The sequence below is a fragment of the Meleagris gallopavo genome, chromosome 17, assembly GCF_000146605.3.
Source record: "Meleagris gallopavo isolate NT-WF06-2002-E0010 breed Aviagen turkey brand Nicholas breeding stock chromosome 17, Turkey_5.1, whole genome shotgun sequence".
Lineage (NCBI taxonomy): Eukaryota > Metazoa > Chordata > Aves > Galliformes > Phasianidae > Meleagris > Meleagris gallopavo.
In genome coordinates, this window is record NC_015027.2 from 10,946,936 (window position 1) to 10,957,639 (window position 10,704).

The following is a 10,704-nucleotide window of genomic DNA, read 5'->3' on the forward strand; positions in this document are numbered from 1 at the left end:
GGCGCCGCAGCCGGTAGCGCTCCCGCCCGTCCACGCTGCCGGCGGAGTCCGTCGGTGGTGCCACACGTCCGGGCCGCCGGCCTGCCGGCACAATTAACTGGTTTATCACGTCTGCGTGTCTCCGCACTGCTGATTCAGCAGCACGAGGAAACGCGGCTCGGTTGGTTTGCAGAGGACGAGGGCTGAAGGCTTCTGAAGGAGATCCTTTACGGCTGCGGTACCGTCCCGGTGGGCCGGGGATGCCCTCCAGGCGCCGAGCGGCGTCCCCTCCTCCGGGACGGACCGCCCCCCGTGCCCGGTCCCCGTTCCCCGCCGAGAGGGCTGTGCTGGCAGCAGCTCCTGGGCAGAGCGGAGTCGATCCCCGTTCCTCTGGTCGCTGTTTCCTGTGCTTCTGAAACGCCCTTTGTGGCAAAGCCGGTAACGCTTTGCCTGGAGAGTCGTTCAGTTTGAGAGGGGAATTTTACAAGCCCTCCCTGGAGCCCCATTGTTTTACCTGAAGTGAATGCAGGGCATAGCAGGCTGTGATCCTGAGCGCTGGTCGGGCTGCCCAAAGCCTTTTCTCACGCTTAATTTTAAAACTTGGACGTTCATTGGAGCAGTTTGAGCAGCTGAAGGAACGCATTTCTGAGAATATAAACTGCCTCCCAGTTTTTTCTCACCATCCACTCTGCATGAAGGCTGCCTCAGGCTTGTGTCTCACTTGGCCAGCTGTCTCAGGCCCCGGCAGCCTGCATGTACAGGAACACAGCGGTAGCACGGGCATGCAAAGGCATTCCGTTCTGTTTATTCTGTTTTCCTTGAGTGCTATTGATGACATAAGGGAGGAGTTTTATAGCAAGGCATAAATTCTTCTAATCTGACGAGTCCAATGTATGAAGCTCCTGGGTCGTGTATGCTGATCCTGGATGAGAATAAAGGCAAGTTGTGCATTCTTGTCTTGATTTCCTGCAAGCAGTTTCACAGTCAGTGACAAAAACCACAGGTCAGTGTTCTAGGAAGTGTGGTTAACTATGTGGTGGGCCCCCAGTAGTTAGAAGTGCATTTAAGGGGTTCTTTAGGAGATTGCACACCCTTAAAAAGTACCTTTGCATTGTTGAAGTGCGTGGGGTTTTGGCTTTTCAAGTCCTTGTGCTCTCAGGCATTGATTTGTCACTCTGTGCTTTTAGAAGGGTGGATGAACCTTTAGGGATGCCATTATAGATTAGCAAGCAGAAAGCCATGATCCTACAGTTTAACAGGGAGGCTTTGGAGCTGCAACTTGCATGAGCCTTTCCCTGCTAGGTGAGGCCACGGCTGATTGCATTTGGTCAATAAGAGCTTGTGCAGCTGCTGGTTGTGCTTGCCCTGCTTCTGTGTTCTGTATGTGGACACCAGAGGCGCTCTGATGTCTTTTCCCCATCCGTGTGTGCTTTTAGATTTCTGACACACTGAAGAGGTTTGCAGTGAAAGTAACTACAGCCAGCGTGAAGGAGAGGAGAGAGATCCTCAGTGAGCTGGGAAAATGCATTTCTGGGAAAGGTAAAAGCATTGGGGTGCCGATTTGATCCCCGGGGTGGAGGAGAAAATTGGAGTCCATTGTTTGAATTGTGTGTGAAGGTTGTGGGATGGTCCTTAGAGCGTGGGGTGGCAGCACCTGGAATGTCTGCTTTCTTCCCAGTTAACTCCAGGTGTGGGTTTTGTGTGTAACACAGAACTCTGTTACTCACATGGACTTTCTCCATTGAGGAGCATCACGTGTGTAAGTTTTTCATGGGAGCATGGACTGCTTGTTTCTCTCTGAGTCTTTGCTTGGTTTTGTAATGATTCGTGGAGTATTGATATAAACCCATGTAAATATTTCCATGTATAGAGGGTGCACGTGCAGAGATTTTAGATGGTCATAATAAAAGCAACATTCTTAACAGTCCTTTTGATTTCTCCCATATTCTGAAGGCGACTGTGGAATAGTGTGTTCTAATGTTGTCCTTATTTAAAAAATACACATAAAACATGTATAAAAGAGAGAAACCTAAATATGATCCTTGCAAACACCTTCATATGTGGTGAAATCACTTCCCGATTTGCAGCTGCAAAGTGTATTAAATATTTTGTGTGGTGATCCATAAAGAAACATTCTGAAATCCAATCTGTTACAGATCTTCCCGAGGGTGCAGTGAAAGGCCTTTGCAAACTCTTCTGCCTTACTCTGCACCGATACCGGTGAGTAACTTGATGCAGAAAGCTGTGTTATTCAGTCTGTTAGTGTCAAGGCACTGACCAGTTAAGTAGGCATGGAGCATCTGGAAATGTTAGCATGCAGTGCCACGTAAATGCCAGGAAGCTGATGTCTACTGATGATCCTCTCAAGTTAGGTTTGACATTAAAAAGTTTTACGACACTTTGTGCTTTTGATTTTGAGATCCTAACTTGCATCCTGTGGCTCAGTTTGCAAGAATGCCCATCTCCATGTCGTTGTCCTTTAGAAGTGAGATGGAGATGTCCTTTAGAGACACTTAGGCAGGGTTACAGAAGAGAAGCTGCCCAGAGCCTGTGCGTTCCTTTGGAGCCTGCCGGGGTGCCTCCACATGGCTTCTGTCAGCTGGAGAAGGAAACGGAGCTTTCTGCCAGAACCTTCTCTGCTTTTTGGAACAGCAAGGATAAAACAACTGTTGGCTGCAATGAGAGAGCAGAGCCCTTTGTGTGCTGTGAGGGTTGTAATGCGTGTCGTGTTGGCAGGGTTCATCCTTCTACAGAGCTGTGTTTTTCCTTCCCACTAGGGATGCGGCGTCGCGCAGAGCCCTGCAGCTGGCACTTCAGCAGCTCGCAGAGTCCCAGCCAGATGCAACAGCAAAAAACCTTCTGCAGTCACTTCAGTCTTCAGGGATCAGTGGCAAGGCTGGAGCTCCCAGGTGCGCGGCGCTTTGTGTGGAAGCACTTCTGAATTGCTGGTGCTTTCGGAACGGCTGTTAAAAAGCAATTTAAAGACTAAGTTAGTAGCGACTAACTCAGTGTAAATGTTGTTATTTTACCTCTTTCACATCTTCTGTGGAAGCAGAAGGATTTTCTTGGTGTTACTGCTGGGGGATTTGGTCCAAGTTACAGTTTTACTTCTGTTAAAGACGGAAGCGCTGAGGATAAACTCGTGAATGCTCTTTCTCCATCCACCTCTGGCCTTCTGGCTGAGCAGAGGTGTAGCTTTTACAAAAATACCTGATCTGGGTTTAAAGGTCTGCAGGGTTACAGCATTTACCCTTCAGGTGTCTGTGTCAGGGTGGTTGGCATTGTGCATGAGAATATTTGCTACCTTATCTCACTTAAAGAGAGATCAGAATCGGGGGGGGATCCTCAGGGAGCTGAGAATTGGCTTCTGCCACCTGAAGTGGAGGAAGGAGAGGAGAATTGGCATGGATCAGAGCTGAGCAGTGTGCTGGGAAGGAATGCAAGCTGAGAAAAGATTTGGCATCTATGACTGAAGTGAAGATGAGCAGCAGATGAGAAATCTTGAGTTACTTTTTGGGCAGTCTCAGTTGGCAAAGCATTTATCTCATTTCTGTAACGCTTTTGGAAAGATCAGAAAAAGATCTTTTCATTCTCAGCAGGTGAGATTTGGCCTCTTGTGCTGATCAGAAGTTGTGAGTGTTAAACATGCAAGCAAAGAAGCAAGCAAACCCCATCAGAGCTTATGAGCACCAGTTATTTCTTCTAGAAACTAAGAATTTAGCTGTACTTTTTTCTGCTATAAAATGTTTTGCTGATGAGCTGACGTTTTGTCTTGGTGTACATGCACTGGTTCTAGATTAGTAGGTGTAATGGATGTACCAGGAGCTGTAGATTTACCACTGTCTTCTGTTTCCACAACAGTAAGAGCAGTGGATCTGCAGCCCTGCTGGCACTCTCCTGGACATGCCTGCTGGTACGCACAGTCTTTCCAACACCTGACAAGAGACAGGGAGAAACCTGGAAAAAGCTGGTAGGTTCTGTTTGGTTTGTGGAAATACCCTTTGGAGATGAGGACTTAAATATTTCTTGTGTCTTCAGTTTGATGAAACGCTGCAAATAATTCTGAATATGACTAACAACGTCACATTAAAACCCGGGTTTATAGAATGATTTTCTTTGCTTTCTGGTGGGTTTTGATCTCTCCTGTTCTTCTGGAGAAGGCAAGAGATGGGGCAGTCTTGCACGTGCTCTGCACACAGTGGTGTGTACCTGTGTTTCTAGACTATGCTGTGCTAGTGGTGCATCCAAGGTGCTGTCTGAAACACGCTGTCAGCTCCTTGTGCCTCCCTGCCTTGCCTGTGATACTCAATCATGTGGTATTAAGTCATCTTTTGCTTTCTTTCTGCCTTCTTTGGTAATCTATTGCTGGGACCACACTCACAGCATCTTGGAATGTAGTTGGCATACATTTTAAGATGATGAAACTTCATATAACTGTTGGTTTCAAAGTCAGGTTTTCTAGAACTGTTACCCACAATTCTGCAAAGTGGTTCATGTAGGTTGGAAACAGTGGCAGCTTCTAATTTTTCCTGTTTGAAGAACTGAAACAGCCTAAGGACTTCTTTGTAAGCAGATGCAGTTGATCACTGGCATCTGATGCTTCTGGTTTGACACGAGCTCTCTGAGAAGCAGGCCCATGAGGGTGTTCTCTGCTGTTTCCTTTGGCAGGTGGAGGTTCAGTGTTTACTTCTTCTGGAAGTCTTGGGAGGCTCTCATAAGCAGGCAGTGGTTGGAGCAGTGAAAAAACTGAACAGACTTTGGAAAGAGGTGATGTATCCTTCATCTAACTTTATTCAGTACCAATTTTAGTTTCTGTTGCATTAACGTGCTTTTTGTTGTTCTCGTTGTTCCTCATCAGAACCAAGATCTGGTGGATCAGTACCTATCTGTCATTCTTGGTCTTGAGCCAAACCAGAGCTATGCTGCAATGCTGGGCCTTGTGGTACAGTTCTGCACAGCTCAGAAAGAGACTGAAATTATTAAACGCCACAAGGTAAATTTGCCATATTCCTGTTGGTTTGGGTTTTTTTCTACCTTTTTACTGGGGGTTGGGTAACAAGTAGCATTGCTTTTTGTCGTGGAGAAGCAGAGATTCATTATCTGTCAATTCAGTAGGAATGCACTGGTTAAAACAGTGGAATGAATTTATAAAGGAGGTAGCAGATATGTGAGTCTGTGCTTTTACACAGGTTGCCAACACTGCAGCCTTCTCCCTGGTTGTAGGAATTAAAGGCTGCAGCTGGCTCTCAGTGGGTTTTGAATGTTGGGCTGGTGGGTGTAGCAGAGAACACTGATCTCTGCTCAACTATCTTACGTGAGGGTGAGAACAAAGCTTCTGCTTAGTGGATGGGGCTGTCTTCCAGAGCAAAATGGAGTGAAGTGTTGAGCCTGGCCAGAGGTGTGCAGAGGGCTGTGTAGGTTGTCTTGTGGCTGTCATTGCTATTTTTGCTTGTTCAGAGTGCTCTTCTGGATTTCTACGTGAAGACCATCCTCATGAGCAAGACAAAGCCTCAGAAGCATGTGCTGGTGAGACATACTCTTACAGGACTGTTTATACTTCTGTCCAAGTGCTGCTGTGCTCAGCACTTTGTTCCCTTTGCAGGACAGCTGCTCTCCACTTCTTCGCTACATCTCTCACGCTGAATTCAAAGAGTTACTTTTGCCAACTCTGCAGAAATCCTTGCTACGGAGCCCTGAGAATGTAATTGAAAGTGAGTGTCATCACTGTACGTTGCTCTCCAGAGTGCACAGTTGTTCCTCAGAGCTCCGGAGCTGTGAGGGTGTGCATCCCTCTGGACTATGCTTGTGGGTCTGTGAGCACAGACAGGAGGATTGTCTGGCGTCCAAGGGCTGGATGTGGAGAAGTGACATTTGTGGTGTTATTCCAAGAGTCTGGGTATGTGATAGCTACTGTTTGTGCTGAGGATAGAATTTCACAGCTGAGTGCTAAGAATAATCCTGAATGAATCTGTTGATCGGGCTTCAGTTTTGGTGTTTTTCATCCCTACTGGCCCTGTCTGCTCTTGATATGTACTGTGTGGAAAGATGTATTAAAAAGAGAAAGTCACTTAACAAAATATAATGTGACATTATTTCTTCTATCTTCAGCAATCTCTTGTTTGCTCTTGTCTGTTAACCTGGATCTTAGCCAGTATGCTCTGGACATTGTGAAAGGACTGGCTGGTAAGTGCTTAATTCTGGAGGGAGTGACGAATTCAAAATATGGCTTTCTTCATCTTTTTGTCTGTACCTATAACAACTGCATTACTGCTAACAAGATTGATTTGTTTGAGTGGGAGGACAATACTACAACTTGGTAATATAACTTAATATATAAGGCCACACTTAAAGATTGTGGCCTTGTCTCATTGATTTTATGCAGTTTGTAATAAGGGTCTCTTAGTTTGTGCATCATGTTTTAGGTCATCTGAAATCCAACAGCGTGCAGCTCATGGATGAAGCAGTTGTTGCGTTAAAGAATTTGGCTCGACAGTGCAGTGATCCTTCAGCTGTGGAATCGCTGGGCAGGCACCTTTTTGCCATCTTAGGGGGTGAGTAAATTCTAGATCAAGCAATGGAGGTGAACAAAGATTTGTTGCCTTTAGGGAGTTTTGTGTTTTATTTTCTGTTGGTTTTGGTTGTCTGTGTGATAAGGGTTGCTTAGCCAGGATCAGGGGTAACAAAGCTAGCATTTTTCAGAGAAGATACTTGATGTAGCATGTGGCCACTGTCTGTAAGTCAGCTGTCACCTATTTGTTTCTTTTGACAGGCTCAGAGGGGAAGCTGACAGTTGTTGCACAGAAGATGAGCGTCCTTTCAGGTGAGGATCCTAAAAGAAAGCTGCTTCTCGAGTGGAGCACATCCACCAGGTGGCTGAATGAGGGAGTTCTGAGCCTTGCATGGTTATTCTGAATTAGCTGTAGTTAATGCTGTAGAGAATTCTGGATACTGCAGGCAAATTCTTGACTGTCTCTCATAAGCTCATAAGTTAAAATGTTTTCTGCAAGGAAGGTGATGTATGCTGTGTAAAAAGGAAGACAGGGTTGGAGACAAGTGTTGGTTGGTGGTGCATTTGGCATGCAGATGTAGCAGTGAGAGAGAGGTGTTTGTGCAAAGACTGAAATGTGATTGTTTTGAGATTTTGTGGTGACTGCTTGAAGTTTGGGCATTAATGAAACAAGTCTTTCCTTCAGGGATTGGCAGCCTTAGTCACCATGTGGTTTCTGGATCATCTAGCCAAGCTCTGGCTGGAACTGTGGCTGAGCTTTTCATCCCCTTCCTGCAACAAGAAGGTGAAATCTTTTGCCTTTTTTGGGTGGTTTGCTAAGCTGCTTTTATCTCAGGCACACTTTCTATGTGGCCTGTTATTCAAGACAAATCCTGATTCTTGCCTGTTGTCAAATCCATAGCATTGTTTTATTGAGTAGCCCTGTGGACACAACGCTGTGTCTGCTAGAAGCATGTGCATTAATTTCCTTCCTCACCCCAGCGTTGTTACCTGCTTTCTGTTTCCTGTGTTCCTGTGTTCTATGCATTTACTGTACTGATGTGGGTGCTGTGTTACTTCCTAGTCCATGAAGGCACGTTGGTTCATGCAGTCTCTGTCCTGGCTCTGTGGTGTGTTCGCTTCACCACTGAAGTCCCTAAGAAGATGGTGGAATGGCTAAAGAAAGCATTTGGCCTTAAAACCTCTACTTCAGCTGTGAGGCACGCCTACCTGCAGTGCATGCTAGCCTCCTTCAAAGGTAAGGCTGTAGCTGTCAATAATTCTCTTGACTGTGTGGCTTAAGAGAAAAGCAGTCAACTTTTGTACTTCTTAAGTAGATGACTTTGTAAACTCTTACAAGCTTTTGGCTAAAATGTCACCTGCAAATACTCCAGTGTACAAAATTGCAGCATCCTTTTTTCTTTCTTTAAGTATCATGTGAAGAGTTGCTCCTGGAAATATCAGGAACGACTTGATCAGTTCCCTGGGAAGTGAGGGTCGCAGATCAGTGAGATTCCTTGGCTTGTGACCATTTCAGATGGAACAGATGGTTGTAGCTTGCCAGGAATTTACTTTTGTTCTCCTAGAGAAATGTAGTCTTCAAAGTCAAAACTTCCTATAATATGAACTACTTCCTTTTATGTCACTGAATTGCCATTTTCATCCTGTGAATAGAAATTGTGTTGGGATGAGACCATTTTATCTGTGACAAAAGGACTAAAATTGTTCTCACTTTCACGATTGAAGTCTAATTATAGTAGAGATGGGCAGATACTCTGGGAGATTCAGGGTCTTCTCTGTGTGTGTGTGGTTTGCTTCTTGCATCTTGCAACAGAAGAACCATTAGTATCTTTGGTGTAGCATGTGAAGGACCGTGTTTTGCAGCTTGTCTTGTTCTGTCTCCTCAGGTGACACGTTATTACAGGCGATGGACTTGCTACCCATGCTGATCCAGACAGTAGAAAAAGCAGCATCTCAAAGTACTCAGATTCCCATGGTAACGGAAGGGGTTGCTGCAGCTTTGTTGATCTGCAGGATGTCTGTAATTGAGGGACAGACTGGTAAGATGACAAAACATCTAGCAGAACCCAATATGAACAGCTCCTGAGGAATAACTTTTTTTTTTTTTTGACTGTGTGCATGAGGTGCCATCCCTTAATTGGTGTATTGCTTCTGTATAGAGAATCAGTGCCCTTTGCTAAACCAGGGAAGGGTGTATTCTGATCTCTCCTGGTGATGTCAGTGATGAATGTCTGCAGCCTTGCAAACTGCAGCATCCATTCACTTGGGGCAGCATTTCTCTTTCTGACAGAAAATTCACCCAGACCTTACATGCTGGGACACGAATGAAGCATTGGAAGTGTTACTGGCTTGTCGTTTTTTACAAAGTATCTTTGGAAAACAGCAGGACCGGATCTGAGCATATTAGAAGAACTGAGCATATTACAAGAACTGTCTGAGTTCATACATCTGCCAGGATATAAAATCCAGATGTGTTCTGTGTATCAAACCACAGACATCAACTTCCTCCTTTTCTTCTTTTTTAGAAAGGCTTATCCTATGAAAGGTTAAGGTGCAGCAGATTTTATATTTCACAAGCATGCTGTAGAGAAATATCTATTTTTTTCAGCAGATGTTTTTTAGACTGTTTATAGTTCCGAATGAGAAATGAGAAGCTTTAAAACTGAAGGCAAGTGAAGCTAGAAATAGCTTCAGTAATGTCAGGAGAAAAAAAAACAACTGTATTTTATGTACCCTGGTAAGCTCTTACTTGTTTGGTAAAGCCCTTAATAGACATCTGCTCTTTCCTACCAGAGTCTAAGCTGAGTGGCTTCTGGCAGCTGATCCTGGATGAGAAAAAACAAATTTTTACCTCTGAGAAGTTCCTGCAGTCTGCTTCAGAGGAAGGTAAATGTCAGTTATTATGTATCCAGCTACAGTTTAATTCTATGAGCTGGTACTTAGGAGAGCTACTGTTGTAGTTAGCTCTTTTCTCTAAGCCTTGGAAACTTTTGTGTTGCTCCTTTACCATGTTAGCTCCAAAAATTAAAGCTGGTATTCTGAGAGTAAGCATTGTCATGATTTGTTATTGGTTAATAGTGAGCAAAAATATCCAGCTAATGTGCTGAACATCCCTGAGCTATTTGATGCCTTGAATGTAGAAAGTCACCTCTACCTTACTTAGTATGGATTATAACCTATATTTCAGGGCTTTCTCTTCCTTCTCTTATGATATGATTGAATATTGATATACAAACCGAAGGGCTAATGATAGTAGAAGCTCAATTGATGGTATGAGGTAAAATACCAAGGCTACAATTACATAGCATTATGCACTTTTATATGAATTCATTACACGTTTTATTGTCACTGAAGGTGTTTCAGTAGTGCTTAGGAATTAACAGTACTGATGCAGTGAACAGGGTGATTATTATTTGGTTTGCTCTGTTTATTTACACAAAAGTAGACATCTCACTGGTCAGTGAAATTCTGCTGGAATGAAGCTAACTGCATTTCTGTTAGCTCACAGTTCTGTTTCTGGTCTCGTCAGATCTGAGCTGGACTCATCTCTAGCTTCGCCAAGAAAGGCTTATGTAGAGGCTCATTTTGGACAGTTACTTGAATGTGTCCTGCTTGCTGCGTGTTCATTCTCAGGCTAAAAAAAAAATGTCTGCTTCCTTATGAAATGACATGCTGCTTGAAATGTTTGTCTGTTCCCCCAGCAATGTGCACTGTGCTGCAGCTGACGGAGCGCCTCCTCCTGGACCACGCACAGCGGCTCCCCGAGAGTAAAATCCAGTATGTAGGGTGCACTTGCTGCCACTCATCTGAGTCTGATTCCTGAAAGTTGATGCAGGTGGTGGAGAGGGTGGGCCTGGGACTTTGTACGGAGTGCTGAATGCTTTGTGCTTTTGTGTCCTGTTGCTAAACCTGTTTGTTGCTCTGTTTTCAGGCAGTATCACCGTGCCCTTGTTGCTGTACTGCTGAGTCGGACCTGGCATGTTCGCAGACAGGCCCATCAGACAGTTAGGAAGCTTTTGTCCTCTCTGGGAGGGTACAAACTGGCCTATGGGCTCTTAGAGGAGCTAAAAGTGGTTCTCAGCTCTCATAAGGTGAGTAGTCAAGAAGCCTGCTCCCTTTTTAGCTGTTTGTATGCTGCTGCTGGTCAGCTCCCTACCCTAGGTTTGCATTAAAGTACAGCGTGCTAGGAAAATGGTTCAGTTCCAGCTTTGTTTAAA

At 44.8% G+C, this 10,704-nt stretch overlaps 1 protein-coding gene across 1 annotated transcript; it reads left to right on the top strand.

Moving 5' to 3' along the window:
- Positions 1–67: 67 nt before the first annotated feature.
- Positions 68–10,704, top strand: LOC104913597 (eIF-2-alpha kinase activator GCN1-like). The gene is made up of 17 exons (XM_031556023.1): positions 68–1,518; positions 2,136–2,199; positions 2,757–2,888; positions 3,841–3,949; positions 4,648–4,746; positions 4,838–4,972; positions 5,437–5,505; positions 5,582–5,690; positions 6,088–6,162; positions 6,402–6,530; positions 6,749–6,799; positions 7,173–7,271; positions 7,551–7,724; positions 8,374–8,526; positions 9,281–9,373; positions 10,189–10,264; positions 10,419–10,704. Exons 6-17 carry the CDS (start codon positions 4,907–4,909, stop codon positions 10,657–10,659), a joined length of 1,335 nt encoding a protein of 444 aa, XP_031411883.1. The 5' UTR covers positions 68–1,518; positions 2,136–2,199; positions 2,757–2,888; positions 3,841–3,949; positions 4,648–4,746; positions 4,838–4,906; the 3' UTR covers positions 10,660–10,704.